Genomic DNA, 19,802 nt, shown 5'->3' with positions numbered 1-19,802 from the left:
CATCAACCCACCTCTGAGTGGCCGTCACTATTGTCCTTAAACACGAGCCTCGACCTCACGATCAGATTAGTGCCGCAACTGATGGCATCGACCTCCTCCACCGCGCCTAGGGATATGATACACGGTTGCGCGAAACTCCTTTCGTTTCTTTTTCTTGTGTCAAAGCGTACAAATATTTTGTTTACGCTGCTTCTTGTGTGGCAATATTCCTCTCCAGAGTCCCTTCTACTGTCAATTCGTGGCATATTATATCACATGCGTTGTAAAGAGTTACCTGCCAATAAAGGAGTGACTGTAGTTTTCTTTCAAAGGTCTATCAAATTCCCACTAAGCTGATGATGCTTCAATGTAATCACCCAATATTTGTAAACAAACGGAACGCCAACGAGCCCAAATATGATTTGCCACCACCACAATCTTCTGCCACATACCACCCACCCTTATTGTGACATCTTACCACCCCCCAGTCTTAGTCGAATAACCCCCCTCGCTCTTCTTCACTGTCTGCCAAGTCGGCGTCTTAGTCTGATAAGTCCAAGCCGTCGTGGGAGTGGTGTGAGCGCTGTAGCCAGTGCTGGTGGAAGGCGGCTTAGTCCACGACACCGTGGTGTTGTAGCCAGTCCAAGCAAGCGATGAAGAAGGCTTGGTGGTTTCGTAGCTGGACCAGGTGTCGTAGATAGTCGTGGTCGTCTCGTGTTTTGTCCAGCTGTCGTAGGTCTTGGGAGGAGCAGTCTCGCAGGCCTCTGAGGAAAAGGTCTCCCAGCTCGAGGTCGTGTAGTAGACTAGACTGGAAGTGGTTTCATAGTCGCAGGAGGTGATGCTGGTGGATGGGGTGGGGTAGGAGGTGGTGTGCTTGGTTGTCGAGTATTTGGTTGTGGTGTATGACTTGGTCGAGTACTCAGTCTTCGAGCTTGGAGGCACCGACGTGCTGTGGTTGTGCCAGGAGGAGGTGGTTGGGACACTTGTCGAGTATCCAGTGGTCGAGTACTCAGTGGTGGAATGCTTGCTCGTCGAATAGGGCTTCGATGTGTTGTGATGATTCCAGGAGTAGGTTGTTGGTACACTTGAAGAGTACTCAGTAGTAGAGTACTTGGTTGTAGAGTATTTAGTAGTGGAAGAAGGCACTGAAGTGCTGTAAGTGTACCGAGAACTGCTGGATGGCACACTGGCGGAGTATTCCCAAGAACTGCTAGAGTGACCGGGGATACTTGAAATCGAATATTCGGAGATGGTTGAAGTAGAGTAAACAGGGGTTGAAGTCGAGTAGACTGGTTCGGGAATCGAAGTTGAGTACGCGGGGATAGGTGAAGACCGAGCCCAGCTGGTGGTCTCATGCCCTTCGCCCCAGTCACCGTTATCACCACCATGACCTCCGTTGCCCCAATCGTTCCCGTGACCTTCACCTCCCGAACCGTAACCCTCACCACCAGCGAGAGCTACCCCGCTCAGAATCGAGATAGCAAAAGAAATAGCAGCGATCCGAGAAGCCATGATGAATCAAATAATGACAACAACGAATGTGGTATTGTGTATAAGTAGCAGCGAAGGGTTACTCTACCGTGCGGGTAGTGCTCGACAGATATAGGAAATAAATAAGGAAAAACTGAAAGAGGAAGATGCTGGTTTGAGTGTAGAGATGATCAAGATACGGAAACTCAGAGACCGAAGCATCAAGATGGTACGACTGATATATCCATGATTGCGCGTCGTTGTGTCAACTATGAGGTAAGTATTTCCAACATTAGAATATTGTGGTAGCATCACGTTATCGTAGTGTCCATCAAGCTTACCTACCCAACACGAGGATTTGGCTATTACGACAGGGCGCTGTCATCATTAAATCCATAGTGAGCAGCCCCGTGGCTGCTTAGCAGTTCGCCAGTACGGCCGGTCTTCACATGGGTAATCCGAAGATGCAAATGAGGAGTCAGAAACAGCAAGATTGGTCGAACGCGTTCAACGCCCCCAATAGCCTACGTAATGTCGGCCGCTCCAGCTAGGAGTGGCATAGATGACTCCGAAGCAGCCGTGGTCCAACGTTGAACGCCACCACCGAATGCACACAGAAGTGGCATTGCTGCCAAGAAAAGCAATGCTGACTTGGAGAATGGGGCAAGTTGGATTGTGCCGTTGGAAAATTTTTCAATGATTGGTTCTAATAGGCGGGAAGCGCATCCGCGGTCGGCGTCAGCGATGTCAGCCTCAACTACTCAGCCATCTCCACTTTTGGCACTTGTGTAGTAGCCCAGGACTCGTGAGGCTCCGAGTATCTCTATACTTGTGTCAATGGCGTTTTCGCTAATAACTCTGACAGAACTTGGAAGTAGTTCCTAACTGGAATCGCAGGAATGTCAGTCTATATTCGTTGGATGCTTATAGACTAGCCAGCCTATCAAGCACTCTATACCGTAAGGAGAACCTCAGCCGATCGATTCGAAATTCTTGCTATGGTAAGCACTATATTTCCGAACGGGTTCTCCTAGAAGCCATAAGCTCAGTAATATTGACGATTTGTGCATTTGAATAAGTATGAAATACCATATTGCTATCCCATGGCACTCAATAGTTAAGAGGTGTTCATATACGTGCACTAAACAGGGCCAGTGTGGAATGGCAAGCTAGATCAACTACGAGAGTCACTGGCGAATTCTCCGATATTTGCTTAGCTGCGGCTGACCGCTATGCTACATGGCTTACTTTTAAAATCTGGGAGGTAGCTTGATTTCTATTTCCTCGCAACCTCTTTTATGATGGTAAGTGTCGGTGACAGTCACCAGTCTCTTCGCGTGAAGATTCAAAAGGGCGACGTCCTCAACCCTGGAGAAGAAGACTATTCAGAGATTTTAAAGAAATGAAACGAGACAGGTATCAAGCCTGTAGTGCATTCTCTTGGTCCAATTTACTCTAAAAGAGACCTAACATTCCTGCAGGCGGTAATCGTGAAGCCCACCAAGTCGACCGAGATTTCCGAGGCCATGAAATATGCTACGGCCAAAAAGAACCCCCAGGTGGTGAAAGGGGATGGCCGCTAGACAAGTGCCACTCCGGCTTCTAATGGAGGCATGATTGACTCAGGTTTGCTGTGCTCGACCCGAGCCGACCCTGAAAATAAGATCATCACTTTTGGTGGAGGCTTTACTTGGAAGGACATCGCTAATAAAGCCTGGAAGTATGCTCTTGCTTCTGTGGGCGGCGTCTTTTATGTCACCGGGGTCGGAGGGTTGTCCTTGGGTGGCGACTACGGCTGGTTCACTCTAAAGCACGGGCTGGTGTGCAACAATCTCCCGGCGGCGGAGTTGGTGCTCGCGGACGGAGGCATTGTGAACATGTCTGAGTCCGAGAACTCTGACCTCTTCTTGGGCAGTATGTACATTTTTCAATCTTCATGTCATAGCATAACCACTAGGTTAGGAACTTTGTGAGGCTAACATATAATTTCAATCCGCAGTGCCAGGAAAAGCTTCAGCGTAACAACCAGCTTCACCCTCCACTCCCACAAACAGCAGGATGTGTACACCGGATTCGCCGTCTTACCCCTGGGAGCTATCTCAGCCGTTGCAGATTTCAACAACCCCCTCCCTCCACAAGCCTCAGGGCTCTGAGACGGGTTTCATGTTTGGCCCTCCTTGTGCGCCTCCAGACAATAACCCAATGATCCTGGGTCTCGCTTTCTACAACGGCACCGAGGAGCAGGGCAAGGCCTTCTTGAACCCCTTGCTAGATATCACTGTCACCAACATGGCCAATGCTCAGCTTGGCGGCCCCTGGGATCGCCCGCCACGAAGATTGCAAAAAGGGGCGACATTTGTGCCTCCGCTCAAGAAGGAGCATATGCAAGATATGATCCATAGGATCTACCCCTTCGTCAAGGAAAACGGCACAGAAGGGCAGAATTTGATTGCCTGGTAAATACTGACTAACCAGAAGATCAGGCAAGGAAATGTGGTGCACCTTCCGACCACGAGAACGTGGCTACAATTAAATCACACTTTTTTTAACATGTGAATTTCCAATCTGCTCATTCTTCCTTCATATATAGTATTTATATTTATTGGCAAGGCTTGCGCTGAGACGAAGAGGCGACGACGAGATTACCTCCACGCGAGGTCGCAGACTAACTGGGACGAATACTTAAGAGCTAACCAAAAACAACGGCTCGAAATCAGCGAGGCACAGGCGCGGAGCTGGCATGAGAAACTCGAGAGGACGGCGAAGGATCATGAAAGCCTTTGGGCACTACAGAGATGGGCTAGGCTGCGGAGCTGGACACCCCCTGACACCCATGGGATGCCGGATCTTCGACGGAACACAAGCGATGCACCCACAGCGCGCACCCACGACGAGAAGTCAAAGCTACTAGCTGAGAGGTTCTTCCCAGACCCGGATATAGACCTGTCGGATCTCGATCACAACCCGCCACGGACGAGACCAGACCTGGACGTCCCTAAGGATGTAAACGCGAAGGACATCGAGGCTGTTATCAAGAAGACAGCGGCTTGGAAGGCCCCCGGCGATGACCAGATCCCTACGGGCCTGCTGAAAATCTGTGGTAAACCCCTATGGGAGATCCTAGCGGATATAGCGACCGTAAGCTTTAGGCTAGGATACTACCCGGAGCGCCTCCGCTCGGCAAAGGTAGTCGTTATCCCTAAGCCGAACAAAACGACAGCCCAAAAGCAGACCCCTAGCGGCTGGCGACCGATAGCGCTGCTTAGTACGATAGGGAAGGTGATAGAGGCGGTGATATGCCAGCGTATCACTACCGTCGCGGAGACGGCCGGTCTGCTACCAAACGGCCAAATGGGTAACCGAAAGGGGCGGTCCACCGAATTAGCGATACGTATAGTCGAGGACGTAACCTATACAGCTTGGAGGCGCGGAGGGATCGCCACACTACTACAACTTGATATTAAGGGGGCGTTCGACACAGTTAACCACAGGCGTTTGATTTCTGTGACGGTCAACCCTCGCAGACTCACTACAACCAGGTGACTTACAGCTGGAACACCTGCCGTGGCAGTGTGAGATGGGAAGCCAATCATAACCCTTGTAGGAGCCCCGCCAAGCGTGGATGACTTAGTCGCGCTCCCTCAAACCTAAGTTGTCATCTTCTTTCCTTCGCTCCTTAGAGTAGAATCTTCGTCGATAGCACCTAATCGAGGTCTATACCAATGCGATGCAACCCAGGTCGTGACAATTTCTATACTAGCCCGGAAGGGCTACCCGGAGTGGGTTCAGGAATGGGTACACAGCTTCATAGAGGATAGGACAGTACGCCTCCGGTTCGACGGTAAGGAGTCAGAGCTGATCCCTCTACGAGCTGGCGTCCCCCAGGGGTCGCCACTCTCCACGATACTATTTATCCTATATATCTCGACGCTATATGAGGAACTAGCGGAGAAACACCCCCTACTCTTAGTCGTAGGGTTCGCGGACGATACGAACCTACTTAGCGTGAGCACAGACACGGGCACGACCTACCGCCGACTAGAGGACGCTTGGGCTACGTGCCAACGGTGGGCCGCCAGGCACGGGATGGAGTTCGCTCCGGACAAGAGTGAGCTGATGCACTTCACTAGAACCCGAGACCCCTCCCCGCAGAGTATCCGTCTTGGAAACGCTACAGTAACGCCGAAGGTCTCGGCAAGGTTCCTAGGGGTCTGGTTTGACCGCAAATTAACGTGGCACGCCCATACCGAACGGGTTAAATCAAAAATGGCGACTCAGAAGCTAGCCCTAACAAAGCTAGTGAACATGGCGTGGGGCTGCGATCTCATACGGGCGAGACTACTGCACACGTCGGTTATTCGCAGCGCGATCGCCTTCGGGGCGGCTGCGTGGCACACTATAAGCGAGGAACCAGCGGGACCAGCTAAGAGCCTAGTCGGGATACAGAATGAGTGCCTCCGAATAGTCTGTGGCGCCTACAAAGCGACACCGGTCCGACACCTAGAAATAGAGGCAGCTATCCCGCCACTAGACCTATATCTCAGTGCCCGGGCGGCGAAATTTGAAGAACGGCTACGGAATAACGGCAAAAGGAGCCTGCTTCGGAGCGCGAGCGCGAGAGCGTCGCACATACTCCGACAGGATACGCCGGCGAGACGGAAGCGGGCGTCACAATCGCTCAGACCAGCGGGGTACACGATAGAGAAGGAGGCTAGGGGCTCCGAGTGGATAGGCAAGACGAAGGAAGTCCCGGCCGCCCTCCTAGACCACTGGGAGAAGAGATGGCTCTCCGGGGCAGCACAACACGACCGCCAGCGACGCGCTATCGCCGAGGAGCCGGAGGGCCCCTCGATGCGAATGCCGAAACAGGGCAAGTACTCAGACCTAAACCGACCGGAGGCGTCTACCCTATGCCAGATCAGGACCGGAAAAATAGGACTATCAGCTTTCTTATTTAAGATAGGAGCCTTCGGTGTGTACTCGCCGCTATGCCGCTGTGGAGAGGCCCCCGAGACGGCAGAGCACGTAATCCTCTTTTGCGGCCTGCTGGAAGAATCGAGAGAGCGCCTGCGGGCCACTATTGCACCGTGGCCGCTGCATACACGTAGAGACCTGGCAACGGCGACGGGGAAACCAGTAGTCAGCGGGACTATCACAAGGTGGCTACTCAGGACTGGCCGGATAGCGCTTAGGCCCGGATAATATCGATCTTCTCAGGGGGACTTTGTTAGTAGGGTGAGAACTAACATAGTATTGTGGTGGACGTAACGCAGTCGCTAATAGAGCGAACCTACGTAGCAGCGTATGTATTTAGTCCAGCCATTAGGGCACGGTTTGACATACTGGAGCACTTGTAGAGGTACCGGGGGCTTCGAGCCTACGGCGTATTTAATAATAATAATAATAATATATTTATTGTACATCGTTTAATCCTTAGGCCAACATTCGTTCAGGTGCTCTTTTCAAGAAATTCACCTAGACGTTTCCACTACTTTGTATCGTATGAAAAAAATACCCCATACAAATTGATTCCTCTTCAAAGTCGGTAGAGAAGTGATGGTTAGAGCTGGACTGTCTCTGCAAATGATTTACAGGGTCTTAAATATTTTGTATAGTGATGGATTTTGTCCTCAGCAGGCTAAAGGTGTTACTTATTCTCACTTTTTCAGCTTGTGGTAAGTAGTATGCCCGAACTTGTTATTTGATCGTTGTGCGAGAAGAGACCCTCCAGACACTTTTCTGGTAGAGGAACCTCATCATAAGCCAATAAGTTTACTTCCACGTAGTCCTTACTTGGAAAGCTTGCTTCTTATGAGGCCATAGCTAATCCTTCAACCCCTGAACCACGACCCTAACTTCTTTCCAACCTCATATTTCTTATGTTTATTCTTTGACGCACCAATCCAGCCCTATCCTTTGCAATTTAATTACCAATCTTACCCTCGACAAGAAAAGACAATGGCACGCAAGCTTATCATGATCCGTACCGAGATATGCACGTTCGTCACGCCTGAAGGCGCTTACCACCGATGGCTGGACATCCGTTATTCGTTGTGGCGTCTATCAAATTGGCGAGACCATCATCATCTTCCACATGTTGATTGGTAGAATTCTGTCGGATGATGAATTCGGCATGAGCTTGAGCAAACACAGCACATAATCATGGCGCGTAAACTTGTTACGATCCGCCGCATAGACGCTATAAAACCCATTAAAGGAGTCCGTCGCCTTGAGATCGACTTCATCGATGGCTGGGCCTGTGCGGTCCGCCGCGCCGCGTTCAAAGGTCGACGAGCAAGTGGTCTTTATTGAGCTTCACAGTTTTCTCTCTCCTGCCACGAATGAAATTAGGGCAAATAAGAAGTCTGAATGAAAACTTACTGGTTCTATCAACAGCCCCAGAGCCCAGATCGCCATGGCATTCCCTCGCGTGGCGGTAGGTATAACGTCCACGATGACTGCCCCGCCTATGACCATTGGTCCAGCACAGGAATAGCCACTGATGAAGCGGACGACGAAGAACATGAACGTGCTCGTGCTCAAAGCCTACAAAATGAGGAACATCACGAAGAAGTTACATAGGTGAATGATGAGCCTGCCATACACTTCGGACAGGGGGGCGATGGATATGGTCTCCGGGCAAACCACAGCAGGTCTGTCTATTGGGACTGTATCAGCGCATGTCGGTGCCAAGTAAAAGAGTGCGACGCCAAGTACAATGCCAATTAGGGTGTTCCTACAAATACTGACTGTTAAAGCAGCAAGAAAATAGCTGACAATACCGAACTCGAGTATCAGCTGCGCGGCTCCAGACGTGTACATGGTGGCCTCAAGTTTGCTGCGTTGCGCCATAAATACGAGCTGCTGGTCAATGCAAACTACGGTATTGATAAGATAAATCACGCCTGGAGAGAGAACAAGCTGATGATAGTTACGTGGAGATGCCGCTTCCAACTCGGCCGGTTTATCAGCGTCTTGGTATCACCAGGGCCGTCCCAATCCACGACATGATCATTTTGGTTAGTCTCTTGCGCCGCGGGGTCGTCGGTGAAGCTGGGGTGAGGAAGTCATAACGGGCGGGTGCACCGGAATTTGGCGAATCTGCCGGTATAAGGGCGCACTGGGCTTGCTTGGCGAAAGGTCTGTTGTGTGAGTTTACGTCCTGGGTCGGGTGATTGTTGAAAACCGCCACATTATATGCTCGGAAAGGGGAACTCAGAACGCGACCCTTGCTTGTACCTTGCTTGCACTTCCTTGAGGGCTGCCGACCTGCAGACATAGGCTTCAAGACTTCTGGAATTCATGATGACTAATGTGGGCTCACCTGAATCTCGGCTGCTGCTGCAGAGAGCGAGCACGAGGTTGCATACTAGGGGTGACTTACATATCAGTTGTATGTCAAGATTATTCTGTTCGGTGCCAATAAAGACGCGCTTGGGTAACCGGAAATTAAGATTATGGCCGATCCAATCCTTTGGAACGTAGCTGCCGCATTAAGCGTGTTGGCCAAAGTTCAAATGGAGACGTGGGGGACAGAGAGCAAACCACCAGTTGTTTTATTAAAAGATAGCGCAACCATAAATCCATATTCGATGACAATCAATAGCGGAAAAGTTGTCGACCTGGACTCGCCTTACCGCAGTTATCAAGTTCGCTTACCCCTGATTATCTTTACATATTAAATTCATTCTCACTCCGTAATGCCTTGCGGAGCTACACTCCAACTCCTCGCGGGCTCATCCTGCCTTGAACTGTTGTCATTGTGAGGTGTCCAAATGGGCGCATCGCCCAAACGATCGGCAGTAAGTCCAGCACGGCCGGGGTGTTTCATGCCCGCCTCCAATTGTTTCTGGTAGGAGACCTTTCGCAGACGTTCTGCCTCAGCCGGAGTCAAATGCAACTGTTTAATATCAGTCACCGATCACAGATCATCAATGGCTGTGGTGGTTGGACTTACGTAGAGCTCAACGCCAATGACATGAAGCGCAAATGCTAACCAAAGGGCTGTTCCAAAAATAAAATCGAAAGCCGCAGATACTTGAATAGCATCCTGTGCCCCTGAGAAGTCTACCTTCGCCGTAGCATGCTGGTCCATAACTTCGCCAGAGAGGAACGCAGCACATGCAGGATAACTTAGTAACATCTGGTCATTCGACAGACCACCCTGGTTGAATGTCCACTGAATCTTGTCGCACGGTTGCGCCACATAATAGGTCCCAGTCATAGGCAAAATCAGCGCTGCGAGTATCATGATGATTCGAACGGTGATGATGGAGCCAGCCTGATCTGATTAGCAACAAATTTAGAGTGGTAGAAGGTGATAGATATGCATACCCAGAACCAAGCTCTCAACATCCAGGCGCGATGTTGCTCGATTTGGAGGCGTTTGATGTTGATGTATGCTATCACAAGAGCCACGAGGAACCCTATCCCCAGCAGTCCAACACCCACTTGAATATCAATACCTCCGCCATACGACCTTCGAGCGACCATGAAAGCTCCAGCCGTCGCCACCAAAGACAGGAGGATCACGACATGGCCGTTCACCCGGTGAACTATCATGGCCTTGTATCTTACGACGGGGATGAACTGGATGCAAGCCAGTAGCGCAGCGGGCAGGATACAACCCAGATGCAGAATCATGCCGACTCGATAGTGGCCCTGAAGCCAATAGAAACATTCGCCTGGGCCGGCGCCATTGTTTCCAGGGCGGCAAAAGTTGCCGTAGAAATCGAGGTACTGCAGACGGGCGAGGGTGAAGCCGAGGAAGGCGCCGAGGAAAATGAACCAGAGAATGAAGTTGTAGCCTTTGGAGAAGCCGACGGGCTTGTAGATCTTGCGGGCAAAGGTGACGAAAGAGTTTGCTGGAGGGCGGTTTGAGACATCCATTGTATATGGTAGATAGATGAGTTTATATGCTTGGTGAAGTTGAGTTACATGAACGTTGAGTGTCAAGCTAATCGTGTGATGGTGTTCTATACTAAGTGAGAATGCATATTTGGTATTTAGACATGGCGTCTCCCTTATATGCACTCTACCACCCGTCGAATGCTGCGTCAACTTGCACATCGTACACTAAATTCGGTCCGGACGTAGAAACTTCATGGGAGAAGGGCGATTACTGTGCCGACGTGGTTTCGCATCCGCCAGTCTGTCACATAGCCATAACTCGGACATCGAAGGCCAAAAGATTGAGCCGATTTTACGTGGACGCGCCATCATTCGATTCATCAGTTAGTTGGTATAGTGCAATGCGGTCTGCAAGGCGAATGCGATAGCCTCAACACCGGCTGAACCAAGCGCCGCCGTGGGTAGTTGCACTGGTCAGTCCAGTAAGTAAGCTTACCGCATTCGCTCACCAGCCAGGCCAAGCCAATCATGGACTAGCCGCGATTCTTCGCACTCGGTTATCTAGCCTTCGCATTCTCATAAGCTTTGGGCGCTAAAATGGCGTGGTGCCATATCGGAAATCGTCATAGATTCTCCTGCTATGCGAGAACGACCAAACAAGCCACAGTGCTGAACCAGCCTTTTCATTTCGATTTTCTCACACAAAGATTTCTGACGTGTTGTTGTTCTATCATTGCCGAAACACATATCATAAATTTCTATCAGAAGTCTGATACAGTCGAACCATCAGGCCGTGTACGTACCGACGCAATTACGGCGAACATTTACGTATTATCAAGTCAGACGCTTTTGTTACAGATCTAATTTACTAGCGCGGTATCACAGTTGGAAACCATGGCGACAACATAATGAGCCATGTATATCAATCATCGAATACTGGGATTACTTCTTTAGAGACTATGATAACGAATGCTAGGCATAGGCTCTCCTGTCAGGTAATGCGATGAAATACGTTTGACTATGGCAGGCTCCGGACCCACCGACTTGAGACGTACATTGGGATGGACTAGAAGTGGCGTGCTGTCTGCTGTGTGAAAAGCGCGTAGGATGTCCTCACTGAGAAGTTGAATATTGTCATTCCCAAGAAGCTGAAAGCGTGGATAAGGTTCTCGTAAGACAATCTGTAGGGATGGTCACCCAGAACACAACGAAGGGGCGCTGGTTATATCGGTCTGCACGTAGGAACTTGATGGTTGGTCAGAATTCGAAGTAATGAGCCCTGATCCACACTTTGTACTTAAACCTAAACAAACCCTCAGTCTCACCTTTCTCCCTATTGGAGTCTTTGGAGACCCTGCCTGAGGACTCCATTTTAACTCTGATGCGGTGAACTAGACAGTGCTGATATCTTCGCCTAATTCTTGGGTCAGCTCTCTCTGGACTGTCTTTATCTGACTGGACGTCTGATTTCACAATACGAATGTGCCGTTCCAAGGGACAACAAAGTCGAGTTCAGTATACTCCAAATAACACTCCGCCAGGAGCTTCTGGTCCTCATTCATCAATTTGGGCGAAGCCTTCATCAGTTAGAAGACAGAACCATCATCATATTGCTGCTTTAAAGTATCCCCAAGCAGTAGCCAACCTCGGCCGCAGCTTCGTTGATTCCTTCATCGGACGACTTTTCCGTTTACAAGCTCATCGTTAAAACCGAATCGGACTGTTAAATAGAAGAGCTTGGGGCATAGATGAAGATAGAAAAGGTGGATGGGTGTGTTAAGGTATTGTGTTGCACGTTAGGCGGTAATTGGCGGATGGCAGTGATTGCATTTTGTCTAACAGAGGGAGATCAAAGAACCGATGCGTCTGTTTCATAGCAGAGATGCGTATAGTCAACCTAAGTGAGAAATCGCAAATAACTAAAATAATGGTTTTATGAAACCCAAGCGCTATTAACATAGCAGTCGTGTTCGCTTTTGGTACTCCACTAAGCTAGATCCTTGTGCTCTGCAACCTTCAGGTTGAAAAGATAAACTGTACTCTGGTTTTCTTGTCTATTCATGCTGAAACGTTGCCTGGGTTCTTTACCACTGTCCATATGCTGCCTCATATTTCTCGGCCATATTGAAATTCAACACTCGTAAACCTGTTCACCAAGTCCGTTACCCAGCTCTCTTGCCATACGCTCCCCGCTCGGCGCCCACGCCAACCGCGGCAACGTATCCACATTCAGAACCACTTCGTCCTTCTCAAACGGCGCCTTCACTATATCTGGCCCCGGCGTACTCGTAAAGAGCACCTTGACCGTAGCCGGTACGCTCTGATCCTGCGTAAATTGCAAAAGTTCGGCCAGGACTTGCAGCGCCTCCTCGCAAAACTCCTCCCTCTCATAAAGAAATACGCCGTCGATGATGCAGAACAGTGTGATAGCCTGGGGTAGCCTACGCATCAGCCAGTGAAAAAGGTTGAATAGCTCTCTAAGCTCGCGACCTTGCAGAACTGCCAAGTTTATTGCCTGGTGCAGGAGTTGCATGTCGAATACGTGCTGGCGGAGAAGTTGGTCAATGAGACTGAGAAGTATGGCCCGACCACCGATTGAGCGACCAGGCTGGGATGGCTCGATGTGCTGCCCGCAAAACCATTGCACCGACATGAATCGTGGTTTTCCCTAGAGAGACCGTATCATGGACGTACAGAAGACGGAAAGGGGTGAGACTTCGGCAATGGTACTGGGTGGGCGGGAGGTCCATTGAACCAAGAGTTTGGCGCCTGAAGGAGACACGATCCAGTTGCGAAACAACTGTGTGTTGACGATCTGTTCGACTTGGGCACGTTGTTTCGCTGGTAATTGGGTTTTCCTGTCCGAAATGAAGTCCATATCGGCGAGATCTAGATCTGGGATATCTAGAAGTCGGCGTAGGGCTTCTTGATTCATACCCCACTCGGCGACTAGCCGCTGGGGCTGAGAGGGCGGCAGAAATTGAAGCGATGGCATGGGCGATATGGATTGTAATCTTTCATTCTCGAATCTGAGAAAGAGGTTTCCCTGTCTTGCGGCTTCAAGCTCCCCTGTCAAGGCAGTCATTTAACTAAGGTTAGTCCTAGAGTGTTCTCCTCAACTTAATGGCAGTAGGATTTAACCTACGATCTTTTTCCCTCACATGTTCCGAAAGCATTTGCTCAACCGAATTCAAAGTATCAGCCATATCCTTCTGGCCTTTCACCAGTCTATTGAGGAGTTTTTGGGTCTCTTGGGAGTCTTCGAGGGTTAATTTGCATGTCAGCTAGAATTATCTAAGGGGGAGATCAGGAGAATCATACACCATTGAGAATCGAGCATGTGCGATTTTGCCGCTTCTTCCATGAGACTTTTGCTTTTCTTTCCAATCTTCCCAAGTGCTTCAACAAGTGTCTTTTCGTATTCTTCCCTCATGAAGAAAGCCTTGCCACCCTTGAGGACTAATTTTATCGAAAGTATCTGTTAGCTTTTAAAGGCCACACTGATAGATGCATAAGATATTTTTATGGTAAAGTACTAAGAGAATACAACTTACATTCATTGCTTATGAAAAAGCCAATGGCTTGCTCCACAGCTTCCAAGGTTGTGATAATCAAGTCTATCGAGGTATTTCTTATGGTCGAATCTGTAGGAAATGTTCCTAGGAAGACCTCTACGTCCGAGAAGATTGGAATGAGGCCGTCAAGCCCTTCGAGCACTTCTTTGCGAACGGATGCGGCAATCTTCACAGCCTGACAAAGAAACAAGTCAGCCAGTCATGTAGTATGACGTTGATGGGCACACTAAATACTACACTTGAATAGCCACAAGTGTAAAAAAAATAGCCATGAGAAGAAGCAAGCAAGACTTACATCTAAGAGGATTCCCAAGGCGCCTAACACCGGTGTCGAGTAAGGGTTTTCTGGAATACACTTCTTGGCAATCTGAGTCACCTGAGCGAGAGGGGTGGCATAATCATCGGCAACCTTTCGTCTGACCTGCCGTAGCCACCCAACCTTTCCACCCTCTTTCTGATATTTACTTCTGGCTGATTCAAGCGTCGCATACACGGTATCCCAATTAGGTTTTTCGTGGATATGGTACCTGGTATTGGATCGGCCTTTCGGCTCTGTCACGCTCGACTTGAACTTGACCATTGCTTCTGGGAATATTATTGTCCAAAAGCTCATCGCTTTCGTATCTGTCCATGCTGGCCTTGAAGGAGGGAATTTACTTCGGAAGTAGGATATGCGTTAGGTGCCGTGAGTTGATCGCTGCTGGGTCTTGACACCAATAGGTACCTGGCTGTTGGGAACATATTGACTGGCCATCGGGTCATAGTGAACTGGTGGATCCACAAACACGGTATGGAAGTCTGGAAGGCGATTGTTGATAAAGTCAACCGTAGGGGGCTGACGACTGAGATTGAGAACAGAAGTCCTAGGATCCATGGTGGTGTTGATGATCAAGGTAAAGAGGCTATGTATTCTAGCAAGCAATGAGGCCTAGATGTCAGATATTCTGTGTCACAGCAGGCAAGGCTGGATGATTTCAGACCCCAAATACCCTAAAAGTGGCAGGACCCCGCTATCATCCAGATAAATTTGATTGGGCTTAGAAGTATGTCAGAGGTGGTACCTGCGCAGCCACCACTACTTATTTCCAGACCAACAACACTAGCCTAGCTTTCTTTCCTCACCACAATACATCACTTCTATTGTGTGTCCCTCAACAGGTTATGAGCCCTCACGCTCACGCGCATCACGAATAATTGCATTTCTGAAGCATTATTCGTCATCATCATCATCATTTCGATCATTTGCACAATTTTCGGCATCTGATTCGACCTTTATTTCGCGAAGTTGGCCTTCGAAGGTCCGCTACGGTAGGTGCACGAATCTGCTGCAACCTGCAGCAGCGCGGTCACTCTCCAACTTCACGGCTTGATCACAACAACAGCATTGAGAATAGTGACTGCACGAGCCTAAATCATTGATTCTGGCCTTGCAGCTCATCACTACACACTTTCCTCGGATTCGTTGATTTCTGCAGTTTTTCCACTTTGTTGGAAGGAACGCGTATCCGACGTCATTACCTTGAAGTGGGTCACGAAAAACTTCGTGCCTGCCTCAAGCTTCAACACTACTTAACATCACACAAAATTGCGTCCATCTGATAACGCAGTGACTTCACGATCGCATCATGGCGACTGAAGCATCTGTACGGCTGGCGCCAATTCCTCAGCTGGAAGGCGAGAAGAACCTCAAACTCTGGCAAGTGCAAGTAACTCAACATGCCGAATACTTTGGCCTCGAAGCCTTCCTCGATGGCACATCAACAGCACCACATGAAAGCGCGCCTTCTGAAGAGAAACTCAGATACAAGCAAAAGCAGATCCACGCTATGTCATTGCTTACTTCAAGCATCGTCAAGGTTCATGAAAAGCTGGAATCAGCAGGATGGGACATGCTTACTGAAAAAGATCCCTCTGTTCTCTACAGTTTGATTCTCAGAACCATTCCCAAAGAGTCCGAGAACAATGTACCAGCAATGTTCTATGAGCTCGTCGGCCTTATGAAAATTCCTGAAGGCCAGAAGCTCGAGAAATGGTCATCTCGACTCAACTATCTTATCAATCGTCTCACTGCCCTACAATGTGGCATGTCCGACAAAGCTCTGACACTGATCGCGCTCAAAGCATTTCAACAACGTTATCCCTTGGTCCATGGTTTTCTTACCAGATCTTTCCAAGAGGGTAATTTGGCGTGGAGGAAAATGCAAGAAGAGATCACTCGCAAGGCAAATGAAGAAGCACACAACCCCGAGATCATGTTAGAGATCAAAAATAACCAAGGTAATTCAACTCTAGGCTCACAGGCAAATAAAGAGAAGGAAAAGACAAACGACAACCAAGACAAGAAATGCAAGACGGAACACTGCAATACTTGCAAACGCAAACATCCAACCACTTGGCCTCTCTGTAACTATTGCAAGTTGCACCACACCGGCGACTGTTTTCGACAATTCCCAGAAAAGGCATCTGAACAATGGCGCAAACGTAATATGCCAGACTGGAAGCCTTCATCGAATGAAAATGCCTCAAAAGACGCACTTGATGTCAATACGAATCTTGGCCAACTTTGTCTTCAACCAGATTCAGTAGCGAAGCGTCCAACCAATCTGGGTCTCTTCGGCAATCTAATGTGTTTGCCAGCCAACACAATCTCAACTGATGGTGATGGAACAGATTACCTGACTCGTGACAGCTTCATCAATGACTCTGGTGCTGGAGGACACGTAGTCAATGATTTGAAGTGGTTTACCTCACTACGTCAACTTCCTGAACCAATCTACATGGACACAGCTAATGGTGGCGTTGCTGCTGCCACAGCTGTTGGCACCATTAAGATTCATCCTCAAAGAACTGATAGTAAACAGGTTAATTGGACTATCGGTGGTGTTCTCTATAACGAATCTTCCCCAGTTAACATCATCAGCCCTGGCTTACTGAGGGAAGATGGCATCATTGAAGATGGACATACATCAACTCTTCGCATTCGGGAATCGAATGTTGAACTTGGTAAGATCAACTGGCTCAAAAACGTGAAGGTTATTCCTCTCGTCTGCAAGCCAACAGCTCCCGCAGAGCACCTTCCACTCTTCTCAGCAACAATTGACATACAATTGATGCACGAGCGACTTATGCATGCGAACTACAAGACAGTCAAAAAGGCCTGCGAAGCCGCTGGTCTAAAAGTCACAAAACCAATCAAACCCTGCGAGACTTGTATGCTCTCGAAAGCAAAACAAATCATCCACAGAGATCCGGCTATTCAACCGAGTAGACCACTTGAGATCATCTATTTTGACACTATTCATCATCAACCGCTAGGCCTTACTGGCTGGCGTTACAGCGTTCACTTTACAGATGGGTTTACTGACATGCAGTGGACTCGCTTCACTCGCAAATTGGGTGATATACATGCGGAGATCATTGCCTTCGTTACTCAGGTCGAGCTTCAAACTGGTCTGAAAGTCCAAATATTCCACTCGGATAATGGCAAGGAATTTCTTGGCGATGCAAAGCAAATGGACACATTCGTCACCAAGAAGGGCATTCAATGGCATCGATCTCCTGCTAACACTCACGAACCAAATGGAAGAGCAGAGCGCTCAGTCCAGACTCTCATCACACCAGCTCGTAGCGGCATCATCGGCGGTAACTTGCCCAAGTTTCTCTGGCCGTGGGCTGAAGAGACAGCGGATACGATACATAATCTCCTACCAAATGGAAAAGACAGCCTGTCACCTCGCCAGCGTCTTGGATTCTATCTCAACATGACAGCACAGGTCATTAATGGCAATATTTCCAATCTCATCAAATACGGAGCTATAGCTTATGTCCACAAGAAAACACCAGCTGATCTTGCCAAAGCTGACAAGGTGGAGCACAGGGCATGGAAGGGCAAGCTCGTCGGCTATGCTGACCTTCGTACCAAACTCTACAAGATCTGGGTTCCCGAGAAGCACCGCGTGATGCGAGTGCGTGACGTTCGTTTTGCGGAGACTTTGGATGATACGCAACAAGATCACGACGCTGACGCTGACTTCATCGTTGAATTCGAAGATGAGAATGCTGACGTTGAATTTTCTGATCTGATAGCTAACCCCGTTGACTACGGAGTCGTCACGCACACAATAACCCAACCATCTACTTTTCCATCCTCTCAACCGGCCGATGATAGGGAAAATCAAGAGACAAAAGGAAATATGCAGCGCGAAGTTGAAAATGATCCACTCTATCCCACACCTGGGCCTGAGCAGATGGCCAGTCCAGCGCCATTGACTCGAACACGCGAAGAATTAAGCTTCGATTCCGATGATACTGATTTAGATGACATCGATGCCGAACATCCCTTACGTCCCCAGAGTCCTGAGCCGAATCCTGAGCCGAATCCCGAACCGAATCCTAAATCATCGACAACCTCAAATTCACGCCCTCGTCGTGCTGCGGCCAGATCAGTTGCAGATTATCGACATCTCGCTGGCATACGCACATACAACAAGAGAAAGGCAGACCAGTTGTCATTATCTTCGGTCAATTTCTCCAAATCTATCAACAAAACTCGCTATCTTGAGCTCGACGCCAAGATTAGTGATTCCACACATCTATGTCTGTCTGCAATCAAGGTTGAAAAACTCTTGAATCAATCCAAAACCGCATCAGACTTCCCTTCAGCCAAGTCATACAAGGATGCTCGAAAGCAAGAGAAATGGCCGACTTGGAAGTCAGCTTTCGACGATCAGATAAACGAACTGGTATCTCGTAAAGTCTTTGAGCTTTCAGATCTCCCTCCTGGAGCGAAGGCCTTGCCGACGAAGTGGGTAACGGACCAGAAGTTCCATCCAGTTACCAATCAACATTTGAGAAACAGAGCGAGGCTTGTAGCTATGGGGAACTTCGAAGACTCAAGCAGCTTTTCGGTCGAAGAAATGTATGCTGCAGTCGCTAGCCTTACATCTCTCAAAGTGTTTCTCGCTCTTATGGCCACTCTAGGTATACACGCCGAGCACTGTGATGTAGTAACAGCCTTCTTAAATGCTAAGAAGCCTCAGGACACTCCAGACATCTATGTTCGCCAACCAGAAGGATATGATGACGGCAGTGGACGCGTTTGGCGCCTGAAAGCCGCTCTCTACGGTCTCAAGCGAGCACCAATCTGGTGGTTCAATACCCTTGTTACCGCAATGAAGGAGATTGGATATGAACCTGTCGAAGCCGACCTCTGTCTTTTCAAGAATGATAAGACTGGAGTTATGGTACTTGTCTATGTAGATGATCTTCTGCTTGCGGGTCATCACAAGTCAGACATTACGATCGCTAAGCAGAAACTCGCTGCTTATTTCCGCCTCAAGGAGCTGGGAGATGTGCGAGAGTTTCTCGGCATGCAGATTTCAAGAAATCAAGATGAAAACAAGGTTTTTATCTCACAAGAGAAGTATGCGATGAAGATTCTCACCAAATTCGGCAAATTAGACCTCAAACCTTCTGCTGTGCCCTGGCCATCAGATATCAAAATACCAGCTGTATGGCCTAAGATTCAGCTGGATGACCAATCAAACTACCTCAAACAGACGGCCTCGCTCAACTATCTCAGTATTGGCAGCAGACCAGATATGACCAACACCAACAAGGCACTCTCTGAGGCGCAAAGCAAGCCAACCAAGGTTCATATGGACTTGCTTCAACATCTCTGGAGATATCTCAAAGGACAGCCTAATCTCGGTATTGTTCTCGGCGGAAAGTATCCCATTCATGATCTGAAACTCAATGTCTGGGCTGATGCGGCACACGCTGATGACCTGGCTACTCGAGCGTCAACAGGAGCTCATGTTGTATTCCTCTGCGGTGGTCCGATATATTGGAAGTCCAAGAAGCAGACCCTCGTGGTCATTTCAAGCACCGAAGCTGAATTCATCAATCTCACACCAGCTGGTTTATCCG

The 19,802-nt window shown here is 48.9% G+C and overlaps 5 protein-coding genes across 5 annotated transcripts; 1 reads left to right on the top strand and 4 right to left on the bottom strand.

Annotated features, from left to right (window-relative positions):
• Positions 1-278: 278 nt before the first annotated feature.
• On the bottom strand, positions 279-1,797 carry BCR38DRAFT_437319 (uncharacterized protein). The gene has a single exon (XM_040860520.1). The coding sequence runs from the start codon at positions 1,489-1,491 to the stop codon at positions 454-456; it is 1,038 nt and encodes a 345-aa protein (XP_040713900.1). The 5' UTR covers positions 1,492-1,797; the 3' UTR covers positions 279-453.
• Positions 1,798-2,759: 962 nt separating this feature from the next.
• On the top strand, positions 2,760-3,967 carry BCR38DRAFT_517250 (uncharacterized protein). The gene is made up of 3 exons (XM_040865113.1): positions 2,760-2,879; positions 2,931-3,367; positions 3,455-3,967. Exons 2-3 carry the CDS (start codon positions 3,063-3,065, stop codon positions 3,600-3,602), a joined length of 453 nt encoding a protein of 150 aa, XP_040713899.1. The 5' UTR covers positions 2,760-2,879; positions 2,931-3,062; the 3' UTR covers positions 3,603-3,967.
• A 3,545-nt stretch (positions 3,968-7,512) lies between these two features.
• On the bottom strand, positions 7,513-8,271 carry BCR38DRAFT_410510 (uncharacterized protein; the record flags this gene model as incomplete). The annotated part of the gene is made up of 3 exons (XM_040858471.1): positions 7,513-7,752; positions 7,831-7,995; positions 8,200-8,271. 3 exons carry the CDS (start codon positions 8,269-8,271, stop codon positions 7,513-7,515), a joined length of 477 nt encoding a protein of 158 aa, XP_040713898.1.
• Positions 8,272-9,139: 868 nt separating this feature from the next.
• BCR38DRAFT_486337 (uncharacterized protein) lies at positions 9,140-10,338 on the bottom strand (the record flags this gene model as incomplete). Its single annotated transcript, XM_040864017.1, has 3 exons — positions 9,140-9,349; positions 9,407-9,730; positions 9,784-10,338. 3 exons carry the CDS (start codon positions 10,336-10,338, stop codon positions 9,140-9,142), a joined length of 1,089 nt encoding a protein of 362 aa, XP_040713897.1.
• A 2,092-nt stretch (positions 10,339-12,430) lies between these two features.
• On the bottom strand, positions 12,431-14,829 carry BCR38DRAFT_466838 (uncharacterized protein; the record flags this gene model as incomplete). The annotated part of the gene is made up of 7 exons (XM_040862731.1): positions 14,589-14,829; positions 14,170-14,507; positions 13,854-14,049; positions 13,621-13,758; positions 13,445-13,558; positions 13,001-13,368; positions 12,431-12,967 (listed from the first exon to the last, which is right to left on the bottom strand). Exons 1-7 carry the CDS (start codon positions 14,746-14,748, stop codon positions 12,431-12,433), a joined length of 1,851 nt encoding a protein of 616 aa, XP_040713896.1. The 5' UTR covers positions 14,749-14,829.
• Between the last annotated feature and the right edge of the window lie 4,973 nt (positions 14,830-19,802).

This window comes from Pseudomassariella vexata, assembly GCF_002105095.1.
Source record: "Pseudomassariella vexata strain CBS 129021 chromosome Unknown BCR38scaffold_9, whole genome shotgun sequence".
NCBI lineage: Eukaryota > Fungi > Ascomycota > Sordariomycetes > Amphisphaeriales > Pseudomassariaceae > Pseudomassariella > Pseudomassariella vexata.
The sequence above is the reverse complement of the archived record's forward strand: the minus strand, read 5'-3'. Positions and strand labels throughout refer to the sequence as shown.

Bases quoted from the DNA above. Each gene is read 5' to 3' on its own strand.
- BCR38DRAFT_437319 (XM_040860520.1), bottom strand. From the start codon at position 1,491: ATGGCTTCTCGGATCGCTGCTATTTCTTTTGCTATCTCGATTCTGAGC.
- BCR38DRAFT_517250 (XM_040865113.1), top strand. From the start codon at position 3,063: ATGATTGACTCAGGTTTGCTGTGCTCGACCCGAGCCGACCCTGAAAAT. The intron at 3,368-3,454 runs GTACATTTTTCA...CCGCAGTGCCAG, and splicing joins GACCTCTTCTTGGGCAGTAT to GAAAAGCTTCAGCGTAACAA.